General features: G+C 42.4%; 1 protein-coding gene across 9 annotated transcripts in view; it reads right to left on the bottom strand.

Moving 5' to 3' along the window:
* Positions 1 to 26,702, bottom strand: part of SHROOM2 (shroom family member 2) — a 130,660-nt gene that overhangs the window by 43,889 nt on the left and 60,069 nt on the right. For 3 of the 9 annotated variants that reach the window (XM_052773622.1, XM_052773613.1, XM_052773615.1), the window contains exons 3-4: positions 4,613 to 4,720; positions 2,175 to 2,306 (exon numbers count right to left, since the gene is read on the bottom strand). In XM_052773622.1, the coding sequence (XP_052629582.1) occupies positions 2,175 to 2,306; positions 4,613 to 4,716 (236 nt within the window). In that variant the 5' untranslated portion in view covers positions 4,717 to 4,720. Of the gene's footprint in view, positions 1 to 2,174; positions 2,307 to 4,612; positions 4,721 to 17,219; positions 17,345 to 26,702 lie in introns of those variants that run through there. The other 6 variants (XM_052773617.1, XM_052773619.1, XM_052773620.1 and 3 more) reach the window with 5 other exon arrangements.

Below are 26,702 nucleotides of genomic sequence, written 5' to 3' on the forward strand. Positions count from 1 at the left end.
CCAAATCTCAAATGCTTAGCTCAAGGAAGGACAAGAAATTCCAGAAATAGCTCAAGGATGGGATCCTTGGGCTAGAAACATCCCCTCCTCAGGCTATTTCTATTATCTCCTTGCATACTGCTGCTTTCAGCTACTGATTACTGTGTCTCTTGTTCAGTTTGGTGCTTGACTTAGAGTGCCGGGTGCTTCTTGATTTTGTGGATTGTACTTTGAAAGCGGGGAACCTCTGAAGCTGCTCACCTTCTCTTTCTGCAGAAGAGCAAGCCCGAAGAACCCCCCTCTGCAACTGGGATCCTCAAAATACCCAAATCCCTGGGCTGGCACTCTGGGAATGCTGGGCCTCCAGCAGCCACAGTCTGAAGTCAGCTCTGCCACTGAAACTGTGTTTGGCAACAGGCACCAGGACCAACAAATCTCCCAAGTACATCACTTTTCAAGTGGGCAGCACAGGCAACCAAGGGGTTCAGGATGGCAGTGCCCTGGGAAACCTGGTATTAGACTGTGCTAAAGCCACTAACTCTTTCAGCAGCATCTAAGAAAGCAGAATTTGCCCTTTTTACTAATACTGATGTCTACCAGCAGTTGCTGCTATTTCTGATATATGGGGGGAGAGGACTGCTCTATTCCCCTCCCCTTTTTCCTTTACACCCACAATTTCCTGCCCAAAGCTCATTCCAAACTGGCCTTGAACCAAATTAGTATTTTTTTTCTTTTTTAAATATTGTGATTTGCCCAGCTCCTATCAAATCACACTTTGAGACATGTGTCTTGCAGTATTTTACTTTCACAAGGTACAAGGACAACCATCAGGAAGCATATATTGATTTACAGCTCAGTCAGAAGACTCAGTAGACCGAAAGTAGAAATACTCTTGAGTTAGCATTGCAACCAGGATGCTATAAAGTTTTTAGAAATTTCTGAATTTTGCTTCTATGTACAAGGACTTTTACTGTCTTCAAATCTATAAATCTAATTCAGCCCATCTCCATGAAATTTAAATACAAACTCTCTAAATCAGTGTAAAACAGCAGCAATTGTAATTGAGGATTTGAGAAATATAATGTGCTAAAACTTCTATTAATGATGTATTACAAAATGCATTTAAAAAACCTTTTTGTCTAAATGTTAACATTCATACTTTATTCAAGGGCATATAGCAAGTTATTTCAAAAACAGTAGAGGGCTTCCAAAGAAAACAAATGATGTAAAAATGATTGTAAAAAATACATGAAAAATAAAATAAAATCTTAAAGTATGAATGTTCTTCTGTTTTAACTACCACAATAAATTAACATCAAGAAATAATGACAGAGAATGTACAGCAGTAAATATAGAAAACACAAGCCTATTTTCCAAACTCGGATTGCGTACCAGACTCATTTTCTTTAATGCTCAGTGTAACTAAGGCCCAATGGGAACTTAGAAAAAAGCAACAAAAGAAAACCAAACCAAAACAAAACCTCGTGAAAATGTCACCTATGAGCAAGAAACAAACAAGAACCTGTAACCAGACACAAACAGGCGTTACCTAAAAGTTTAAAGTTTCACAAGGGTGCCAGCCTTTCTCCCCTAGTGCTGGATGAGACCTAACAAATATTAAGGTGCTTTAAATAGGACTGAAAATCATTGGTCTTACTACCTCTCTACACAAGCAAGAGCACAGCTGTAGGGAAGATCAGATTACGGAAAGACAATTTAACTAATAAAACCAGTAATACCTTAAAGTCCAACATTAAAACATTCTGCACCCTACATTTAGGAAAAGGCTTTTTAATAGCCTGAAACAGTATTTTTCAATTTCTTCTCCCTTTACTATTTCACTTTAAGTATGTTAATTTTTATGGTTTCTTTTAGCTTATAAAGGTTTAGTATTTTACCAGTGGACACTGAAAGGAAATGCAGAACAAGAAACATAACCTTTTGACTGCCTTTAAAGCTAGTTTCTTACCTTTCAATCACACGCACATATCACATACTGTTTCTGAAATCCATTCATCCATACGTCAAACTTCCCATGCTCCCCCTTCAAGCACTGAAAGGACAGTCAATACTAAAGATGTATAACACAACGATTCTGTATTTGTATTTGCTTTAAAAAACACTCAACGACATGACCTACATTATTATTGTCTCGCTGTTGGAGCTTAATGCGTGTAACTTAAGCAGAGACTCACCTTGCATGATAGCGCGAGTGCCAGGGAGTGCAGGCATTGGATGAGGAAACATGTGACGTGGCTGTCTCAGGTTGACTTTCTGTAAATTTGGTTGCGTGCCAGGAGTGAGGCCTGCAGGCTAGGTCATTTCTTCTGAAAATGAGAGAGGTAGAGTGTACTAGTTTAATGCAAACAGTTCAGTAAAGCGACATGCAGCAAAAAATCTACCAGGGCAGTAGTCAAACACTATACAGATAAGACAGAGGCATAATGACTTTAAATGACAGCAAAAGAGACGACTTTCTACGTGCATGGCAGTTTTGAAAAGACACCAGCATTCCTTTAAAATGCCCAAGATGCAGGGAAACATCAATACTCTCCAAGGTCTGTGCTTGGGTGTTGTTTTTTGGTTTGGGGGTTTTTTTGGTTGTTGGTGGTGGGTTTTTTGTTTGTTTGTTTGTTTTTTGGTTGTTTGGGTTTTTTTTTTTTAATTTTATGTATTTTGGGGGTGGGGTGGTTTTTATGAGGGGTGGAGACAGGCAAACGAATTTTAAAGTACTGGACATGTATCCAGAGCTTTAACATTTAAAGCTAATACTGGGACTTACGAGACATTTACAACATGACAACAGTACGGTAGGGCTTTGCAAGGTTGTACTGTAGGTATGTGCTTATGGGAGGAGGTGGGAAGAAAACACTTAATGACAGGAAGGAATAAAGCCATGTACATTGTTTCACACAAGTTAGAGTGATGTAGCTAATAATTTTAACTTCAGCCAAGTTCTGCTTCAGGTCTTGAAATGTTTGGCACCCCAGGTATGCAGGTTTTTTTTGTTTGTCTTGGGTTTTTTTGTTGTTTGTTTTTTAAAGAAATAAAAAACAGACTTTTTTTTTTTCTTCCAAATATGGTTCATCAACTCATTTAAGTCCCCAAATACCTACTTGGATATCACCTCCAAATGTACATGCTCATGTAACTGAAGAGATCCCGTCTAAGAAGTACAACAGCAAGTTGTTAGAGCTTTGTACCTTGCAAACCTTTCTGCAAAACTGCTCTACAGTCCTCTGCCCCTTCCTTCTGTTGAGGAATTAGTAACAACAGCTTGCACTTCCTTCCAAGAGCCTGCTGTCTGTAACACCTCTTGGCACTCATGAAATAAGTGCATTCTTTTTCCCGCAATGTTAAAGAAGCCTTTTGGGTAGAATTCAGCTACTTCTGTTTCAGTGAGCAGATGCCGAGCACAGGCCATTTGTCTAGACCTCTCAGTCGCCCCGGAACGAAGCAGAAACTTCTGGAAGGTAATTCATCCTGCCCTTCTCTTTGGCTCATCCTGGGGGAAGTGTAATTTAAAATTTAGATGAGGTATAAGGTGAGACAAATCCCATCCTTCCAAGTCACAGTCTGAAACAAAGACTTATAGGACCTTAGGTCTTGAGGGTTTTTTTATGCACTCATGTATTTCACTTATGTACTTATGAAGTTTATTACTGCAACGTTAAGTAATTTGTCTGAGTTAGGAAAGCCATTTGCTAAGCTGAGAAACTGTTCCCTATTTTCAGCTTGAACTCTAAAGGCAGTTCTACATTTTTTTACTCATTCCCCCTTTTTATAAATTTGGATTATCAGACAGCCACTGGATTTAGAGAACAAAACTAAAGCTCATTATAAACCCACTATCTTCAAAACAGGTCAAATTTGAGTACATGGCTTTTTGCAGCACATTCAGGAAGATCTTATGAATTCAATGATAAATTGCCTTTCCAAACTCTGCATGCGGGATTACAAAAGGGGAATAATAATTCTACAGGGAAGCTGTAATTTCACTAAGAAGTGTAGCATCATTACTGTCACTAAAAAAAAAAGAAGTAATTGTTTCCATAAACAAAAGCCTACTCTTCCCAGCATGACGGAAGAGGAAACAGTTAAGCAGAGCATCACTATGTTCTTCTTGGTAGGATATGAAATTCAGACAGTGAGTGGAAGAGCCCCAATACTCTCAGAGCAAACAAGTGCAAAAGATTCTGCTCAGCCATGCGATGATGGGCTCCAGACAGTCCTTGCATGCCCCAAGCCTGTGTTCAGGGACAGAAAAAAGTCATTCCACTGTTCAGCTGCACAGAACATCGAGGGGCTTTTTTTCCCCACAGCTCACCTCTAAAAGGTACTGATAGCAGCTCGCAAACCACAAATACCCATTTAGGCAAATGCAATAGACCTCTTAGGCATCAATTCAGCAAAAGGTTTATCTATTATGAGACAATTACTCTTCTATGATGCACCACTACGGAAACACAAGACTAGAAAACTAGCACTATACAAGGCAATGTTTGGAATGTAAGGAAATTAAGGTTGGGAAGAGGGCTTCTGCAACAGTTTGCTATGGCCTTGGCAAATGGTAGGAGGAATCCAATCAGAGGGAAGGAACAGAAGGGATGCACTTGTAAAGTCAGTACTGTACCTCATGGAACTTCTCAAGATCTTCATAAGATAGTTTCTCGCTACATGAACATCATTTTCAGATGGCATTTTCTGTGCTACAATATCCACCACCACCACTTTCATCTTCCTTAGCAGCCAAGAAAGGGGAGGAACATACTAGACTGAGTTGTGACATGAAGCAAGTCAAGTGGAAAAGAACTTACATGTTCTGTTTCATTTTTTTTATTTGTGGACACATATATTTTTCAGAGTTCTTTTTTTTTAGACTTAATAGTCTGAACAGCCTAAAAATGCTGGTGGGATACCTAGAAGGTGGAATCATGTAGACACCTGCTTTTGTTGAAGTCCACAACATGACTAAAAATTAATTTACCGTGCATAGTCAACAATGCTTTCTGCTGGACTCTCATAATTTAATGACATTTACTATGTCCTGCATGTTAGGAAACAATTTTTCCTAGTAAGTGGAGCACAGCATGAATATTGATTCCACAACTCAGCACAAACGGGTAGGAGGACTGGAAAGAAAAGATTAAAAGACTCAAAACATGAATATTTTGCAGGCAACTAAAGATGCTGGAAGCTGAGCATTTATATTCTAATGTAATACCTCTGTATTAATTCTGAGTGACAGAATGAGATCATCTGAACCTACAACCCAGAAAACCTCTAGCATTAATGGAAGCATTAATAAAAGCATTTCACTGAGACTGTCTTTCTACCAGTGCTTTTACAAAAGCTGCTGGAAGGAAAATGCTGATAAGCTCTGAAGATATGATACAAAGGTAAAAGAACAGTTTCTATTGACTATAAGCAATCCATTAAGATAGTGGTCTCAATTACATGTGTATGCAAATACTCTAGCAATAAAACAACCTTTTCAATGCAGTTTTTCAGAATAAATCTGTCCTTTTATAGTTACTGCTTGGAAGTCATTAAGAAAGACACTCTGAATTTCACAGGCTGTAGAGTTGAGAGATACTGGTTTAGGCTGCTGCAGCAATACTGAGGGAGTTGACTGGATGGGGGGGCAGAAAGGATGTACTTCGAGGAAAAACAATTAAACTGGACAAGCAGACTTATCTGTAAACAACAACAAAAGTCAGAAAATATCTTAACGGTGAAAAGTAGACAGGAAATTGAATAAAGTAACTGAACTACCTCAGCATACAACAGTATCAATGAATATGAGCCATCTCCCCTGTTTTCAAACACATTCTGAACTCCTGTAGGTACCGTTCAGATAAAAGGCTGGCAGATACACCAACAGAGGCATGTATTCCCCCCGCCCCCCAGTAGAATTCGTGTTATTCTCATCTACCAAAGAGCACCCTTACTGTAACCCTATCATACAGGCTTTTTTGCATTTGGAGCCCCAAAGCAGAAGGAGGACAGGCGGTTCCAGGGGCCTGCGTCCAGGCGGAAAGCAATTGCTGGGATTTATTTGTCTGTTAAAGTTTCGTTCCAGCCCTCTGCTGAGTCAACAAAGACGGAAGGCCTGGCTGCAGGCTCACATGTAAGCGCAAGGCTGCAAATCTTTCACTGCAACTAGTGGCAGCTACACATGACAGAGGCTGTACTGTATTTCTGAAATAGAAAACCGGCTTTTCATCCCTCATTACTGGCCCCTTCTCTTTAGCTCAAAGGAGTGTTTTTAATACCCGCAGCGGCGACATACCCACATGGAGCCGCTCCGGCCCATCTCAAGAACATGGGAATGAACAGTTCCTAAGGGGATTTTTCAGGTAAAACTGTGGAACCCCGAAAATGAACAGTCATACTAATGGGGCACTTTAACCAGGACTGCCCAGTCACTGCCCTTTTTCAAGGCTGTCTTCCGTTATTTCACGGCCTCACGTCGCCCAAAATTTACCGATCCGTACCATTACTTTCCACGTTCACTCTAAGCAATTCTTCAAGATGGCTGAGCTCGTCTGGGGGCGGGGAGGGGGGGGAACCCCTTTCCAGTCCACAGACACCCCCCCCCCCCCGCCGGGTTCCACCTCGGCGGACAAAGGCGGCCCACCGCCGTCCCACGGACGGCTCCAATAGCCCCCCCCCCCCCCCCGGAGTACTACCGCGCGGCCCGACACCCCCGCGAAGGAGATGGACGCGGCCAGGCCCCGCCCCCGCCCCGCCCGGCGGGAACCCCGCTCCTGACAGGGAAGGCACCTCCTGTGAGAACCCAGTCACTCAACTGCAGCTCCCCTCCGCGCTTACTCCCTCTTACTATTACTATTTCTCATGCTAATTAATCCCTCCCCGGGACATTAAAGCGGCACGCTGTTCTGTGGCCCCGAAACATCGCATGGTAATATTTTTTTTTTTTTTTCTGTCGGCTGCAGAATTGGCGGCACCGCTTCGAATCAGTAGTCATCTTTTCTAGTCAGGGCTCCCTCTGGCACATCCAGCGGGCAGCTGATGGCAGTCCTTGCACAGGCAATGCTTCCTTCCTACTGTTCAGCTGCACCAGGAAACAAAACCCAGGTTTAGACAAGAGCTCCCCATTTTTCCTAACTTAAGGATGAGTCAGTGGCCTCAGTCAAAACCGACCCGTATCTACAAAGAACAGTTTCGCACCATCAGCACTAATTCTCCGAGTTAAAACTGTTGTAGTGATTATTTAATGATTCTTTAAAATAACATATTCAGTTGCCAGACACTTTAGTTTCTACAGAACATTTTTGTTCGCAAAGCTGCAGACCACTGTTTCACAGAATAGTCCACGTTTCAAGGTACAACTTCCCTGCAAGCCCCAGAATTTGGGAACCAGTAAATATAGTTAAACTGAACAGCAGCCATCAGAATAAAGTTGTTCTCCCTCCACTCACCAAGATGCAACTCAAGACTTTCCAGCAGTAAAGCAAAGCCTCTCTCCAGCACTTTGTTTTTAAAATAGCCCAAGTTCACATTTTCACAGTTGCAGCAAGAGGCCCAAACTACTTGCAGTTATTTTAAACCTTGCCTACAACCAGGAATTTGTCCTAATTCCAGTGTAAGGTAAATGGCTACAAGACTGCCCTGCCTGCACGCCAAGGATGCAACGCTAAGGAAACGCAGAAAGGCTGCAGCGCTGAGATAAAATGGAAACCTACACGTGCTTAAAGGTCACACGCACAATTCATCGGCATTCTCAAACAAGAAGCACGCTCGGACACTGCACGTACTGAATGGTACGTCTCACAAGGTGCCCTCGGATTGTTTCAAAGCCAAATAAACCAAGTCATGTGTTGTTTGTCTTACGGAAAAAAAATCCTCTCATACATTGTTAAGATGGCCAGTTATGAACAGTGTTGCCCCGTGCCAGCCATGCAAGTTAACTACGAGGAGTTCAGTCTTTGGGAATCTCCTCAGCAAGCCACTCATCCATTGCTTTTTAGTCCACATAGAGAAAATCTCAAGAATTTGTAGTGACAGCACAGGTGCCCTTGCTTGTCCCCTTATAAATTCCAAACGGCTTCACAGTTCCCAGCTTTCTCACCTCACCTTCTTTAAAATAACACTAGGCCAGACATACCAACACTTCATTAATGAATTTTTTATAAATCTGCATGTGCTGGGGGAAAAGTCTTTCCAAGCCATGTCCTTTTTTTTTTTTTGGTTGGTTGGTTACCAATTTTGTGCTCAATGGATTAAAATACACTAGAAGACCAACATATAATGCAATTAATTGGGTGTGCAAAAAGCCACTGTGAATAAACTACTAAATCACTTAATTTATGAAAAAATTATTTGGATTTTTTTTTAGTCTTCTGAATCCTTGGCAGAAGAAAAGGAGGCTGAAAACCATCATGAAGCTGCAGTTACCCACAGGGGCCTCAAATAATAAGAAATTAACAATGTCACTGTTTTTCATTCCAAAAATAGTTCAGTGTATTTTTCCCTGCAGATTGTGAAGACCTCACCCAACTGCCTAACCTGGGAGCTCATGATTAGAATAGGATGATTTTTCTTCTAAAACAAAAAAAAAAGATAAAATTGCTACCTGAACATATCACATGTTTTCTGGAATGAGCACGCACTTGGTCAAAAAGTCTTCTTTCTTTCTTCTTACCCTCCCTCCAAACAGGCAAACAACATTCCTTTCTATACAGTATTGAAGGAGTCATCGCCCTCCACAGACAAAGACATGAGGTGTTTTCTCTCTCAGGCAACTATAGTCACAGAATTCCAATTACTTCATGTTACATTAGTCACCACAGGCAGATCTATCTGCCAATGTAATATAGGAATGAAGTATCTAAAATTTGGCAAAAGACCAAGGTCCAGCAGCAAAACTATATTAGGAATGTGAACAGCTTCGTGTCATTCTCAATAATGCAATACATCCATGAGTTACCCTAATATAGGCTCAAACAGCTGTTATCAATTCCATAAAGAAGCTTTATGTTAAGTGCAATACAAAACCCTCCTCCTTTCCCCTTGTCATTTTCAGTGCTGTCCCGCCTCCCAACATACCTGTCTGTATCTTTGGATGTAACAGAGAACCTAACAATGGGTAAAAATGATATTAAAAAGAGGACAAAGCATCCAAAAGGTGAGGTTGAACACTTTTCCTGAACACGGTTACTCTCCCACTTTATTTCTTCCTCATTTCTTTGAAAACGGAGAAAGGAAGGGGGGTGGTATGTATGTGCGAAAGAATACAAGAAGGGAAAAAACCACAGAAAGCCCCCTGAAAATCTTCATGCAACAACTCTGTATTGAATGATACCCCCAAATTAAAAAAACTCCCACAATATATTTTGATGTAAACCTTCATGGTCTGTCATCCTTAACCAATATGGATGATTCAAAAAAGTTACATATATATACACACATACATATATCTCTATACATATATGTATAGATATATACATACGATATATACATATACATATATATCCATACACATACGCAAAGTCACTTTTTAGGCTTTTCAGAATTCAAAATATGCCCACAACTTCTCTATCCAGGTTGATGGTTTTGCACTTCAACCACCAGTTTTTGGTCTTCCCAATATACCAAAACCCTTCTAAATCTTGACGCACAGTCCACTTCTGAATTCATCTCCCTGTTTCTTTCTAGAGCATCATGGCCTGAACTGCTTTGTTCCCTTTTGTAAGGTTGTCCTACTGCCTTTCACTCAGATTCAGCCTTGGATGCCCCAACTTCCTGCTGTCCTGAGCCTACACAGCAGCAATTTAAACACTTTTTCTAAAGTACACTCTATGCCAGCATTCACACTGTCTATCCAGGACAGCCTTAAATGTCCTTTCAAAGAGGGACCGTAAATTTAGGCTTTGTTTGGCTGAGGCACAGAGTTGACTGCATAAACCCCTCTCAAAAGCCAACAAACGGGGCATTCCTAGCTGAGGCAGAAACATCAGGACTTGAAATTTTAAGTTAACTGTGTGGAGACATCACATCCTCGCTTTTATAGAGATTAAACTTAAAATGTGTAAAATGCCTGTTCATGGTCAGCAATAAACCTGAAAAACTACTGGTAAATATCATCACGGTAAGTATTTTAAGGCAATGCCTTTTACATCTGCAGATCTATAGTGAGCTTTATAAAAACAACACACATCATCTCCTCTCTTTCACGCTTACTCCCTGAATACAAAAAAATGCCTGAATGGAACTTTATTTGGGATGAAAATTTGCTGAACGTTGTTATACTAGGTATCTGCTGAAGATTAAAAGGAAATGCTTTCACATCATAATTGATCAAATGCTGCTTATATGAGATTTAAAAAACTAGTATGCCAGCTCCGTAGCCTAGGAAAGTTAATTTAAAGGTGAAGCTCTTAGTATCAGAAATCATCAACAGCGACATTGCTGTTAGTTTGCCAACTGTGCACTGTTTTCCAAAATAAACACAGGAGGGCTGACATACACCAATTCAAATTACTACTGGCAACACTAAAGCCACACCAGAGCTTTTGTTTCAAGACTCTGCTTCTCTTCATTAACAGCAGCACGCACCCCATCTGTTTGTCAGAACCACCTCTCCTTATTAGCATCTATTCTTTTGGGAAAATCCCGTGACATGCTTCACTGGAATGGGATGAACCAATGATGAAAACTAATCAGCTCGGTATATGAAAAAACTCCTCTCTGACCTCAGACAGCTGAGCCCTGCTGCCTACATCCCCTTGTCTGGTGACGGCTGGATCAGCCACAGGCGAAAAAACCCAGACGTCCAAGACTGTGCACGTAACATGCACAGACACACAAACTGCAGAAGATGAACAGTTGAGAGAGAACAGTTGGTAGTCTCAAGCAACACCAAAACCCATGTATAGAAATTAAAAATAAAGAATAAAATTTTCAAGCAAAGAGAAAAGTCATTAGCAGCCTTGTCATCCTAATACAAATCTATGACTGCCCTAGTGTACTCAACCCTTTTCAAAGTTTAAATTATTTTGATAAACAGAAAAAACTAAATGAAAATTGGGCTCTAATCAACTTTGTGAATCCCTCTAACTTACCAAATAGTAAACTATTATTCTTTCTGGTTAAAGTGTATTGAAAACACATTATAGGTGAAGAAAATTGTGTCTTAAGGAAAGCTGTTAACAACTGAATAACCATGAAGCAATGAACAAGCCTGGTCTAACAGCAGTCCACCCAATTCCTAATCCCTAGCAATTACAGAAGCTCCTTGCAAGAAGTTTTCATACCCTCACCTTCTGCAGCGGGAGCTCTTTGCTCAGCTCAACCATCTCCCTGGCTGGAGTCACCAGCGCAAGTCCCCTTGGAGTGCCATCACCACCTCCATCTTTGCATCCTTTCCTCTCTCCAGCCCCCGTCCCATGCTTGTTTGGGGTTGGCTATTCCTACCTTCCCCTCTCCAAGAACATGGCAAGCCTGCACTCCCTTTGCGGGCCGGTTCCTACACAGCCTTTACCCACCTGTGTGTTTATGTTGGCAGCCAGACAGGCTTCTTTGTGGATCTACTGCAGTGTCAGAAGGAGAGTTGCAGTGATAGAAGATGGCGCTGTAGTCATTTAAAATCAAGTTAAAACATGGACGAAAACAATGAATATGTATTAAATTCAGTGTATCAGGTTAGTTAATTATACTAGATTTAAGAGCTCTGTCAATAGCTGGTAAGAATTATTTAATGGTTTAGATAAACTGCCTTCAAAATCTATTTAGTCTAGGGATAATCTGCAGGCCTGAATTCAAATTAGGCTTCAGAGCGGAACCTTCCAAAAGCTACAAAATTTCAACATACCTACATACAAAACCCCCACATTATCTACAAGCTAAGAATAATCAACATAGTATGCCTAAAAAAATATAACCCCACACCGTGTGTGGATGTGTATATTGACTGACCTTCAACATGAATGAAGAAAATACAGGAAGAGAAGGATCTGCCTTTTGTTCCATCAGAATCCACAGGACATTTCAGAAGTATAGAAAACAAGATCACCAAACAAGATACTCTTCTCAAAAAGAAATCTCTGATTCTCTCAGGTCTCTCTGCTCCAGTCTACCCAACCCCAATTTACTCCTGACATACCCTACGCTGGCAATTGAGCTTTCTCCAGCCTGTAGACCTTAAAAGCGGTATCTTGAGCTCTGTAAAAATCTTGCTCTCAAAACCTCTGGATTTGCAATACCATAACTATACATTTTCATGCATAAAAATTAAACCCAGTACCTGTCCTTCCTTAAGGTGGGAATTATTTATCCAGCTTCTGAAACACAGAAGCATCTTATTCCCAGTCTAAAACTGGTGCAAACTGCCCACAAATAGCTTCCGTTTTCTTCAGGGAATGATTACTATCCCTTCTTGTCCAGTCTGAAGCTGTAATATCGAGATCACCACTACACTAAAAAGGAGTTATGGACATCTTGACGTTACAAGACCAACAGTGCCGTACCAGCGATAACTCAGTTTCCTGTTTCTTGAATTTCTGCATCAGTATTCTAACTCAACCCTCCAACTATTTCTACATCAGAGCAACAGTCAGATTCTGGCTTTCCCATTTTCTGAAACCTTTTCAAGTGCCATACCACATTTTTTTCCCCAAATACAGCAGCAGAAATTACTCAGGTTCAGCAAGACCTAACAGAAGGAATACTGAAAATACCACCAGCTAACAGGACCAGTAAGGGAATTCATACAGAATGACAAAACTTGTGGCCCAGTTTAGACTTCCCTACCCAAAAGTCTTTTCTAAACCTCTGTTGAAACTGTGCTGGTAGTGGTGGCAGAGAAACGCAGAGGATAATGCAACCTTGACAATACATTATGTGGTAAAATTGTTCACAAAGAGTAATGGCAAAAGCAGATGCGCTGCAGGAATGATATTTAATGAAATAAATATTTAGAACAATACCGCAGGTCTCTATTACCAATGATATAGTCCTTTTTAGCCAGAAAAAACATTAGAATAAGAAGTAGAACCAACAGGCCCACATGAAGTCTTCCTGGTCATCTATTTAAGAGCATGCACTTGTTAAGTATTCAGACATTGCTTCTCAGCCTATTCTCACAACACTTGGCATTCTCAAGTAATCTTCCAAATAAATACTGGCCATGTCACACAGCATCCAGGACCCGTTTATTCCAGCTTAGCCATAACTAAGACAAAAGATGAGTGCAATACTGTAGAAAAAATTACAGTATTTTCCACATTAATAAAGAACTGAATAAGCTTTTTATGCAGAAACTTTCCCTCGAGGCATCTTGGTCTCCAAAGGACAACAGAGATTTGAAAGAAAAACCTGCTCCATAAAAAAAAAAAACTAAAGGGGGAAGGGGAAGAAAACCTCCTCTTCCAGAGGAGCCACTTATGGGCTAAACATACAAGTGTATGTAAAAAATTTATAGTGCTTCTACTGAATGTGACATTTGGAGATAGCTATGCAACTGTGAATCATTCTGTGATATATGGCACTGTTTTTAAAAAGCATTTTTATTGTCATAATAACTATTTTCAGATTAAAACAGACATTAGAGTTTTGGCACATGACAGATCTCATAACTTGGGCATGAAATCTCAGCTGCCTTAACGTGTTGGAAGCCCAAGGCGTAAGGTGATTATAGTTGCACAATCATCTTCTGAGGTTACTTCTCCCTCCTTACCTCCCAGGGGCAGCTCAAGTTTCAGGTGGAGAAGCTAATTGTTCAGTTCCAAGTTATATCCCCTCCTTAATCTCCAACTGATGACTGCAGCTCTAACAGCATTGTAACAAGAAGCAGTACAATTTTAAACACTTATGCACCCATCTACAATTTCTCCATTGGCTAAGGGCAGATAATTTCCTGCAACTTCTTGGAGCACGAGCTCCTTTCCTCCTATGCCTGTACTAATTCAGACCCAATCTCTCCAACATTTTGTGTAGAGACTCTTCATTGAAGTAGAGGAGATCTGCATGGGCAGGTATAACATTGTCACTGCTGTCAACAAGAGCTCCTACCAGCCTGTGGGGCTGCAGATTTGCACCTTACCCTGAGAAAGGCAAGGCCACTGCCCTCCATCCCTAGAGGGTCCGCAATGGGCCAAGTGAAAGAAGCTGGCTCCTCTGCTGAGGTTGGCTCTACGTCCTGCTTCACCTCCTGACATTTTACTCTGTCAGAAGCAGAGCTGGACCCCAACTTCAATCCTCCCTGCTACAAGACAGTGCTGATAAGGACACAGTGGTTAAGCAAGACTAAGATCCAGCTGATGGCCACAGGAGCAAGAACTGGTAAGAATGACCTTCCTTCCCCTGCATCATCTCTCTTACGGGCGAGTATCTGGGTCATCCAGAGACAGTGGTACTCTTCTTACTGCAAAAGGACTAGCAGCTGTGCCTGGAGAAGATGGGTTCCTTTGCTCTCCGCACACAGTACTGTACCTACAGGATACACAGACTTCTCCCTGCCTCCACTCCCTGCCCAAACCCTCCTCCCTCCATCACACACACCGAGGGGTACCTCTGAATCTTGAAAATAGAAGGCTTGATTTCTCCACTCCTCTCAGTAACGTGAGACCCTTCCAGAAACGCAGACACGAACTAGGACTGACAGTTCACGAAAAGGAAATGCAACGAACGCAAGGGTATCAAACCAGTGATACCTCTGCCAAAGATTCACCCACAACAGCCACCTCAGCCCCTGCCCCAGAGAAACAGCGGAGCACACGGATAAGTAGCCGTCCCCTGCGCCCACCCCTGCGGCAGCAGCTCCCAGAGCTGCCGGTCCAAGCCGCTGGTCCAGGTGAAGAACCCATGCCAGTCCAGCCACTGTGTAAACACACTCAAGTCTTCAGTAAATTTATGCTGATCAGAAAAATAAAACCCTACTTAACCCATTAACTGCAACAATGCTGTTCCCCTTGATTTGGATACCCTGGGAACACATACAGGCCTTACTTTGAGCAGACGTATGGCAGCCTTAAAACACTTAAAACCACTTAGAGATGGAAGTTTAAAAGCGCCCAGACAACTCTGATTTCTGGGATTCCCAGAGCAGAGCTGATTTTGTTTAGTGGATAATGTTCTTGCAGGCTTTTAGGCTTATTTTGCAGAAACTGAACGTGCCAAGATACACACCCAATTTAACATCATTAGACTTGAAAGCTGGGTTCAGTCACTTCCCAGTAAAATAAAAGCTATTTTCCAAGCAAGATTGAAAACAGAAACACTTCACAGCAGTAACAACACAAATCTTCAACAGATTATTCCTCTTCCAGCCCACCTCACGCCATCCCTTCAGATCTCAATCTTTAGTCACCCTAATTATCACCAAGAGTAAGTTTTACAAGAGAGTCAATCTGGCAAAAATAAAACTAAAAAACCGCAAGTTGAAACATGCACTTGGATACAAAGAAATCAAATCGGAAACTACCTCAATGATTTTCCAAGGCCACATCAGTTACAATGGATGACAACACATGGGAAAAAAAGCTCTAGCTAATATTCTATAAACAGTTATGCCTGCTGCTAAAGCTTGTGTGTCAAAAAGCTGTAAGGGCTACCAGCATCCCTCTGAAGCAAATGAGTAGTTTAATAACTGAATTCATCCGTGCACTTTTCCCACATAAACCAAGGTATGGATCCTGATGCAAGGTATCTACAGACAATCTCACAAGTAACAATACTATATTCACATGCAAGTTGTGCCTACATCACTAGTTTTAAACCTGTAGCAGTGAATATGGCTCTAACAGTGACTACTCAGCTGTTTGCATTGTATGTACTAGATTTAGTCTTCAGCTGGAAAACAAAATTGGGTTGTAACGCTGGCATTAGGGTCGTATAGGGCTCCCTCAGGGAAGCTTACACAGCCTCAAGGAATAGAAATGATGTCTTCCATATATGAAAAAAGATCAGTGAAAGAGACACACTGAATACTACATATGAGCTCCAAGCGATTCATGAAAGTCCAGTATTTTATAGCTTCACTTAAAGTTCAGTAAGGTCAGCAGAAATGTGTGATGCGTTTTATGTGCCAATGCTCTGCTATGTATTATTATGCTTTATTATAAACAAACAGTAACCCACAAAAATTGATCATAACTCTTCTGGGATCCTGCCCCACAAACACAACGGGCAGTTCCCATCCAAGCAGCTCACGCTGGAGGGAAGCTCCATTAGTCCCACTAGATTAAGGATTTCTCTAATGGAGCTGGCTGCTCTGTCTGGTCACGCTAAGCAGATAGAGACAGAAACACGTCCTGAGCCCACGCTGCTCCGGCACCCCACCTTCACAGCATATGTTCTTAAAGAGCAGGAAGCAGCAACTGCCTGGCAGTAGAGAAGAAAATCCTACTCTGCCAAATTTATCATTTAACACCCTCCCTCCCCTTCCCCAAACTGCGTAAGACAAGTGTATTTAAAAGATTGCCCCCCCCCCCCCCCCCCCCCGGTTTTGCTCACTACTTCATAATTCTCTCCTTCCCAAGGAGAAATCCCACAATCCCTTCTTTAGATTTACAGGGAGGAACAATTTTGGTCTCACACGTTTAGCAGCATACTCATTTCCTCTTGCACTGTTCTGTAAAAATCCCCTTGCATCCTTGTGTAACCTCTGCACAAGCTGGCAAACGGCTCACAGCCTGGGAAACTCTTTCCATTGAATTTTGTTTTCACACCAATAAAAGCTCAAGACTGAAAAACTTTCAGGCCATGACACTGTAAGTTTCACTAACAGACTGACTCTCTGCTACTCCATTTGTCCTTATGATACATACTGGGATGAAGAGACCGGCCCGAGAAGACTAGTTGCAGACCTCTTCGGAAGTAGCAACTGCAAACCACCCCAGCGCACGGCCTCGCTGGGAGATAAATTGTTTTGCTCAGCGACACAAAGCACGCCAAAGCCAGGTCTGCGTGAGAAGCGGGAGGCGAACTGGCAAGCAAACCACAAAATACTCTTCTCAAAGTCACCTCCCCTCTTCCACACCTGCCGACTCCGCTTCAACAATCCTATTACGAAATTTTAATCAGATGCATTTGAGACAACCCTGCATAGCCCTCTCCCCACCCTCCCGGACAAGTTAATAAGACACAAAAAAAGCCCCGAGCACTTGCTTATCGCAACGATGGGCCGTAGGGGCGAGGAGCTGCCGGAGCGGATCAGGTGCCGGCGTCCTGCCTCCTGGCAGCAGGCTCCCCTCTCCGGCGCAGCCCTGGGTACCTACCCAGGCACCGCGCCGGGCAGTGCCTCCTTCCCAGAGCCCTTCCTCAGGGACCAGGCATGGCTCCCGGCTGGCAGGCAAGCCTCCACGTCAGGGAGCGGGACTGGGCCAAGAGAGAAGCGATGGGGCCCCGGGGCGGCACCCACCGGGGCTCCGTCCCTGGGAAAAGCGGGGAATGCCGGCCGGGCAGAGCATGGGACCCCACAGCCCTCCGCGACCAACTGTCCTCCTCTTGTACTAATCCGCGCTGCTGTGCCAGCTTAGGGGATATAATTAGACTCACAAAGGAGCCTTGTTACCGCTCTCCGCTAAGAGGCCATAGCGGTTTTGATTAGTCATACCAGCGACTCCGCCGACCGACTCCGGTGAACACCGCCTGCGGAACTCGGTGGGCAAAAGCTGAGCAAAGCCCAAAAAAATGAAACCAGAGGACTGTTCCTGGAGTAGGAGGAGGGAGGGGAGACTTTTATTTTTAATTTGGTGTTTGACATGGCACCTGGAAAATACACTGAGATTACGCTGCTGAAGCTGCTTTTTTCAGCTGTTACATCCTTTCCTTTTGCAATCTTCTACACGAATATGCGGGTGAATAGACCAGTCTAGGGCGCTGCATTGTAAAGAAGTTAATGTCACCTGTGAGATGACAAATCTGCTCAAGGAGCAAAGCTAAAAGAAAATCTCCAGAACAGCCTGGGCCTCTTAAGATCTGATGGGCTGTCAATAGCATTTGAGTTACAGATGTTTTTCCCATACATTAAAACCAACCAGCCAGTCATCTCGGGGAGCAGTACTTCCTCTAAAAAAGAGGCAGCCTGTGATATCCCTAGAAATAATAACCCCAGGACTCAGAAAGGCATTGGAAATCATCGCCGATGGAGAAAACTGGCAGATATGTCCTTCCAGCCCCCAGGGAGACTGATGTTACAAATTCCAGGGAATTCTTTCAAAGGACAATTTATTTTAATAATCTTTTGAAAAAATAAGCTTTATTCCATAGTCACACCATTAATCCCCTGCCGCTGGCCAGATTTGCACATGTAAGCTTTCTACGGTTGCTGACCATCATCATACCTGAGGATGTAAAGGATACAGTAACAGGCTGTACAGAGTTTATTTGGGGGAAAATGAAAAAGATTAGTTCTGCTGTATCCTTAAGGATCAGCCTAGGAGAATGAGAAGGAGAAACTTTCTTCTTACATACTGGCCTATGTGCCGAGATCAGGTTTTCCTTAGGTTTACTGACCCATCACACTAAACAAAACGACTATACATTTTTATTTCTTCTGTGCTAAAAACACGGCAGACTGATTGCCATGAGAAGCTGACTGCACTGCAGCATCCTTACCAACTGACTGACCCACATCCTGCATACGAAAAATGAATGGCTTTCAACAGGTCAAAGAAGGATGTGCTTATAGTTGCAAAGGAAATGCTGGAAGTACTGTGGATTTACAGAAACCCTCAAACTTCAGCAGGGAGGAGGAGGTTGGCAAAAGGGCAAGAAGTGGTCTTATTTTATGCAGGCATATTTGGATTTTAATAAGAAATCTAGTTAAGACAGCACATGGCAGAATTACGCAATAATAAAGAAGTCCAATAGCTCCGCTATGTGAACTTGCTGGAAGTTAGATGGTATATGGCTAAAACTTTCCCAGCCAGACTGCAACATTCTATCAAAAAATTACTGTACTTTATATAAAGGTGAGAGTAGTGATTTCTCACAGATGTTAAATCTAACATAATGAGGGGTTTTTGGAAGCAGTCTGAATAAAGGTAAGCTAGCGTGATCCCTTGCTTATCAACATTAACACACATGCATGTGTGTGCACGTGCACACTCAGTCCAGAGAAATACAGACTTTCGTTTGATGGGTCACTTTTCTGACATTGTTTCTGAAAGAGTCTATAAAACATGGAGTTATTGTTGTGTGAATGAGGATGCAAAGACCAGCTGACAAATACTATTCTATACTTGGTGACTTATTTGCCAAAACAGAGAAGTAAAATCAAGTGGAAAAAAGAACTTTTTTTCCTGAATTTCCAGCAGCAAGCCCGTCTTCACTCTGTATAACAGAAGAATAAATTGCATGGAGTAAGTACCATTGAATCCACTACCTGAAAAAGTATTAGAATTACATTGGTACAGTGGTAAAAAAAGAAGAAAAACAGTTAAAAAGCAAGTATCTCCCTAATTTTAAAGAAAAGGAAAACTTGAACCTCAAAATATAGTTGGCTAATAGGATTTTTAATTTGGCTTTAAAAAGCTTTTTTCTACGTCTTAATTTGCTGTCACAGACTGATGAGCTGTCCTGCTAGACTGCAGCCAAAACAGCAAGCAGACAAAGCAAGATCATCTTACCTTCACGACAAGGACTGTTGGGAATGGCACTACATTTGCTGGAAAACAGCTGTAAATATCCCTGAAAGGACTGGGATTTTTACTGTGCTTACTTTACACATAGGATCCAAAGATCAGAGAAGGTTGGTGACCAGACCAATGCCATGCACAAAGATTTCAGCCTATCGAAGAACAGAGACTTTTCAGTTAAGTATTTTGAGCGCGAAGATCCCTCTCACTCAAGGCCTTATCTCAAGTGTAAACCTGCCTGTCTCCAAGGAATTACAACTAAGTAAATAACCTGGGATCATTACTCTAGTTGCTGTTGGATTACAGTGTAGAAGGAAAAGGAGCCTACAGACAACTTAACACACTTGGTATTAACACAGATGTGCTTATAGAGCTAGGACACTGGATTTGTCATCACGATGGTATCAAGTCTAAGTAGTACCAAACAAGTTTTCATTAATAACTGCTCTTTTCTTAAGAGAGGAAGCTGTATGTTCCTAGTTCAAAGGAAACGCCTGCATACCACCATCTGAGCTTCCAGAAGGCTTTACCATCTTACTGAAAAACAAAACACCAGCTAACAGCTTTGTAATTCAAAAAGAGAACAGTTCAAGAGTTATCCCCCCAACACCTTCTCCTCTCCCGTCCCTGGAATCAGAAAACAGTAATTCAGGGTGAAGAGCTTTCACTGGGAACACACATATCAGTTTCACTGGGAAAGGTTTCCCAGATCCTTTTTTTGTTCATTTTAATAACCAAAGTTGTGGGGAGTAACCTGCTCATCACTGAGAGCAGCGCCACAGGAAAATCAGCATCTGCGATCGAGATCTGTTGCTGAAGGTGCCCGTCCCAGTCTCTCCTCCAGCTCACTCTGGCTGCCAACATGGACTTCACTCTCCTCCGAGCCTCTCACCTGTCCTTCCTCAGGCATATGGCTTTTCGCCAAAAATGCAAAGATGAAAAATGGTTAAGAACCTTAACGCTCAATATGCATGCCCCCTTCGAGATCTTCTGGCAAGCACATTTGGGATGGTTTTGTCTAGACTGACCTTCCTGCATCATCAAAATATATATTACCACATTTAATTTAGGAATGCTTATCCAAAAGAGACTGTGTCTGTTCTAAGGCAGAAATCTCTAAATTATATACATATTTTTGAAATCCCTTTTAAGTCATTTAATGAAAATACTAGCCACAAGAGAGCGCTACCAGCAAAGGATTCAACCACAGAGAAAACAAGAGACCTGAAACTATTCAGAATTTAAAAAAAAAAAAAAAAAAGAAAAAAAAAGGCATCTGTTGTGGTCAGGCAGTCTTATTTGCACATTTAAAAGAAGTCCTCAGACATTTAATTGCTATAGCTGTGATCTTCAGAAGTCAGGAGAGATTCTGGGTGTCTCCATTTTTGAACGTGGACTTTGAGACATGTTCATTGCTTTTTCTTTTTGTTTTCAAAGGGAGATTACTCAGCAGTTTTTGAATTTTGGGCACCTTTAATATGACTCACTCCGACTGAGACACCTGAAATTACCAGGTTGTTTTCTGATACCACCACATTTTTTTAAAATGTCTATAACTCACTAAAACTCAATGCAATGAGCTAAAACAGCAAAACTGTGTTTGTGGCTCTGCTGCTTGTTTTTGATCTCTATACACCGAGTACCTTAATACCTTGTACTCCCTTCTTGCCCTTCCAAGAAAAGTGCTGACAAATTCTAACAACAACAACAACAAAGTCAGCGTATTTTTCTGGAAGCAGCAAATGGAACTGCAGCATTTTTTTTTCCATGCAAAACAGAAGGAGTTCCTGTTATTGCATTTTCAGCTTCTAGTATCTTATCGTAAAAGGAAGTAACTCCCAAAAAGTATCTCTAAAAAAGAACTGACATAGAATTGGAAAAAAAAAAAAAAAAATCATATATAACCAGTGCCAGAAGGCCTGCATGGATGGACAAGCTGCTCCTGGACAAACTCAAATGCAAAAAGGAAGCCTACAGCAGGTGGCAGCAAGGACAGGTAGCCTGGGAGGAATACAGAGAAATTGTCCAAGTAGCCACGGATCAGGTTAGGAAAGCCAAAGCCCTGATAGAATTAAATCTGGCCAGGGACATCAAGGGCAACAAGAAAAGCTTCTATAGGTACACTGGTGATAAAAGGAAGATTAGGGAAAATGTGGGCCCTCTCTGGATGGAAATGGGAGACCTGGTTACCCAGGACATGGAGAAGGCTGAGGTACTCAATGATTTTTTTTTCTGCCTCAGTCTTTACCAGCAAGTGCTCCAGCCACACTGCCCAAGATGCAGAAGGCAAAGGCTGGGACTGGGAGAATGAAGAACCACCCGCTGTAGGAGAAGATCAGGTTCAAGACCATCTAGGGAACCTGAAGGTGCACAAGCCCATGGGACCTGATGAGGTGCATCTGCAGGTCCTGAGGGAACTTGTGGACAAAGGGACTAAGCCACTATCTATCATATCGTGGCAGTCTGGGGAAGTTCCCACTGACTCAAAAAGGGGAAACATAACCCCCATTTTAAAAAAAGATAAAAAGGAAGACCCAGTGAACTACAGGCTAGTCAGTCCCACTTTTGTGCCCAGCAAGATCATGGAGCAGATCCTCCTGAAAACTCTGCTAAGGCAGAGGATCGTGCCTGCCAAATTTGGTGGCCTTCTACAATGGGGTTACAGCATTGGTGGGTAAGGGAAGAGCAACGGACGTCATCTACCTGGACTTGTGCAGAGCATTTGACACAGTCCCACACGACATCCTTGTCTCTAAATAGGAGAGACATGGATTTGACAGATGGACCGCCTGGTGAATAAGGAATTAGCTAGATGGTCGCACTCAAAGAGCTGTGGTCAATGGCTCGATGTCCAAGTAGAGACTAGTGACGAGTGGCATTCCTCAGGGTTTGGTATTGGGACTGGAGCTGTTTAACTTCTTTGTCAGCAACACGGACAGTGGGATTGAGTGCACCCTCAGCAAGTTCGCTGAAAACACAAAGCTGTGTGGTGTGGTCGACACGCTGGAGAGAAGGTATAGTGTCCAGAGGGACCTTGAAAGGCTTAAGCTTTGGGCCTGTGCAAATCTCATGAAGTTCAACAAGGCCAAGTGCAAGGTCCTGCACATGGGTCGGGGCAATTCCAAAGTTGTATTTTACATAAAAAGAAACTAAAGAGGCCTGCAAAATGCTCTGCTTCAGTGTGTGAAAACAAATAAACACAAATAAATTATCAGGTCTTAGTGCCCTTAAAGAGTTCAGTCATTAACTTCAGCAAATCAGGATTTCACCATCACAGTTTGCTCTGGTTTTCCTTGTACCTCAGCCCAATTGTACAGGCTTGAGCAGGATGGAACAGCAATTTCGTTTATAAATAAGATATGCACTGTCGACAATGAGGTATTAAGTCGTATGAGGTATAACATCATCAATCTTCCTGCCTGCTAAATTCACAATAGAGTACTATGATAAAGCTTTCATATTCTGGAACTCTTTTTCCTCACTCTGCCTTGGCGAACTAGACAGGCACATCTGGATGTCTGAGATAAAAGTGTTGATGTTGGGATTTATGGTATATTATATAAGCTACATAAATACTTTTTCCTCATCCTTATTTTGTGCATGTTCTGCTACCTTTTGATGGCTAGATAGCATTAAACTACTGATGTCATTCTCTTACCTCAGCTTTTGCCATGATTTATTAGAATTCCTCTAAAGGATAATAAAACATTTTAAAAATGATTATTTATCATCTGGAAGCATCTAAAATACTTCACATATTGAAAAACCAGCTATAAACGGTGGTTCCAGCAGGGTTTACTTTCAAATATTTTGGAAATTATCATGCTATGTAAGTAAGGTGCTAAAGAAATTAACCTTTAACATAAATACAAAAAAGGCTGAATTCACCAGTAACGCTGAAGAAAAACGCAGCCTCTCACAGGGCAAACACTAACAGCAGCAGCAGGAGTCTAAATACACAGGGGATTTTAGGCTGTCTCGCCATGGCTGAGGCGAAGGATCAGGAGCGAGGAACGGGAAGCAGAGCAGCCTTTGGACGCGCTCCCCGCCACCACCTTTGCCCAGGACGGAGTTAGCGAGCTCAGCAGCGCACGGCCGCCTACACTGGCCCAACGTGCTGCCTTCAGCAAGAAGGAACTTGCTGCATCCTTGGAGCACGCGGCCGTGGAAACCCTCGGATTGCTTGTGGCCAGAAACAACGGGTGTGTTTTGCCTCCCAGCCGCTTACCGCAATGCGCTTACCATTCGGATAGCTGTCCCAAACGAATTGAGTTTCCTCAGAAACCACATTCCAAATACTGGTGTTTCTACACAGGTGTGGTGCTTTCCCACACCAATTTCAGCTGCAATTTACCTAACCACGTCCAAGGTGACCCAAAAAATGGGAGTGGGGAAAGAGAGCTCCTCCAGTCCCAGGGCATTTCAGGAGACAGCCCAGCCTTAGTTTGTCTCATTCCTGGTTAAAACACTATAGCCACATGATGCAAATTACTGAGCCTCCACAAAGAACAACGCCATGAGCCAAGATGCTTCGAGTTTTATTTGGGAAAGCTATTTTGCTCTGACATGTCCTATGCCAGACCAGATTTTGAAGACTTTACCATCCCCCATAGCGCTTTCTTCCCCATCAGATGCCACCCCTGCTTTGGCTGCCCACCCGCCAACAAGGCTGCTCCACGAGCCAGACTAAAGAACTGACTCTGATTTCAGTTGCAACCCAGCAGAAACTTCCCCAAACCCCGGCTTTTGTCACTCTGTCCTTCCTCTGCACGCAGCATGAAGCTGGACTAAAAGCGTAAGGGCCGTATAACTCAGCAGTGTGGTAGCTGTGTCTCTGTGCCAGACTTTGTTTTGCCAGGTGATCCAGTACTATGCAGATTCAGCAGCAATGACCATAAAATAATGGGTTTATTGTTTAAGAGATAAGATGCAAATTTGTTCAGTTATTCAGTAACTAAAGCTGCAACACTCTTGCATTCCTGCCCTTCTTTTAAGTGCTCATATTTCTGGAGTTAAGGTTTGGATTCAGAAATTATTTTAAAACCTTTTTATAATCTTTTCAAGTTGGAAGGTGTTACATGCAGTTACTTGACCAAGTAGAGCATAAAATCTCTATGCTCAACACGGTAGGCTACTTGACACTGAAACATTTAAGAAGCGTCCAAGTTCTCAATCTTGTCAGTCATTTAATCTTCAGGAGGTTAAATATGTAACCTAAAATAAAAGTACCACAAGGAGAACTGCAACACACTGAAACAGGAGTATTATTACTACCCTCCTGAAGTTGTACATGTGCATGTCAAAGTTCCTGAGTAGTGTTTAAAAAAAAACAACGCTCTTAAGTGCTTAAAAGCAACCCCAAACAATTCAGTATTTCAAAACGCATACAACATATGGAGAAGTATTCCTTTCAAATGCAAAGAAGATTCATGACATAAAAACGTTATTTATTTGGTCTTTAATGGATGGGGTTACAATTCTGTTTCGGTCAGGAGTCTGCAGAGATCTACAGTATTATCAAACACACACAAAAAAATCCTCTCTGTGTGCATGTGAAAGTACTATGTGAAATGAGTAAGTCTTCAGACCCCCAAATTTTAGAAGGCTTGCCTGTTTTCCCCCTCTCACCCAAGGGGCTACATATCACAGTTTCCACCACCTACATTGAAATTCACCAGTTTTAAGAATAAATCCAATGTACTGCCTGGTAAAAAGCTATGGTTAAATCCTGTAAGCACTTGTATACTTTTTCATCTTCAGTCATGTGAGTGCTCTCACTAAATTGGATGAGACTACTCATGCTCAAAATTAACCATTTTGACAAGTGCTTGCAGGACTGAAGAAAAAAAAAAAAACCTAAACCCAGTCATGACTCACAGGTTGTTACCATCTGATGCATATTCCATTCCACAAAAAAGCAACGTTGCCTAATTTTGGTAATTACTTCACAAAACTGAATAGCATTGCCACAAGTAACCTTCTGAATAAGCATATTCAAATCATAGAGGATTCCTTTTACCTACAAGGAAATGTCTATGCCCTTCCTAGTACTCCAAACACCACCCTAATGGAGTTGACTTGGTAAAACGTGGTGACATCTGTTGTATTTTTGGCTTTCTGTTTTTCAAGCTTTACAGGCTAGATTTTTTAGATTTGTAAAGAAATAAATTATGCAAGTTGACACAAGATGAAAACACGTCAGTCACAACATACGTATTGAGAGAGTCCTGACAGTTGTAGAAGACAAACATCCAAACCCACAAGACAACAATTTGCTCTTTGAAACCAAGGACAACACACCACCAATTGAAGGAATGGAAGCTTATGTTCACCTCAAGTGTACATTACTGTGTCACTAACAGCATGAATCAAATCACATTAACTAACGTGGGTGAGGTAGGCAGAAAATTAGGAAATAAAATTGCTTTTTAGATGTACACCCCACCAAAAAGCCAGCTGGCATGGGAAACATCCGAACACCTGGGCTGTGTTGCTAGGGTCACGGTGAAGGATTGACACTGTTAACATGTTGGTTAAATGACTGTGCGGACAGTTAGGCAACCAGAGGAAATGCTCCTCATCAGGACTCTTCCAAGGTATAACGTGCTGAAAATACAAGATGAAAGCGTGCCCTCCTCTTTTTGTCGTGTCTATTCCTTCCATCAGAAGCGCGGGATCACACAGCTGAAGGAGGAGGAGCAGCACAGTGGAGGCTCAGCCAGCCCTGGGTTTGCCGGTGGAGGAGGTGGGTGGCATGCCTGAGTGGGAGGGGAGCTCCACGCCGGCTGGCCTCTTCTGTGGACCCCCACTGAGCGTGTACAGAGTGACTTATTTGGCAGCTGCTCCATTAAACTCTCCTTCACGGAAAGATCCTCATGGGATTGCTAGGCGCTCCTTAAAACACAGGACAACCACCCCAAGGGCTCCTGAACCAGGCTTATAGTTGCTGTGCAATTTGCACGACACGTCATGTTTGTGCTTATCTGGTTCCTGCCACCCCCCCATGAGCCATGGTAACTCACTGGCAGCATCGAAGGAGAAAAAGAGAGGCCCCAGCCTGGTGATACCCTGTCACATATCCTGACACACGTGGCTTGCTCCTCTCTCCATCACAAGACC

This window comes from Harpia harpyja, chromosome 22 (genome assembly GCF_026419915.1).
Source record: "Harpia harpyja isolate bHarHar1 chromosome 22, bHarHar1 primary haplotype, whole genome shotgun sequence".
In the NCBI taxonomy this organism is placed as follows: domain Eukaryota; kingdom Metazoa; phylum Chordata; class Aves; order Accipitriformes; family Accipitridae; genus Harpia; species Harpia harpyja.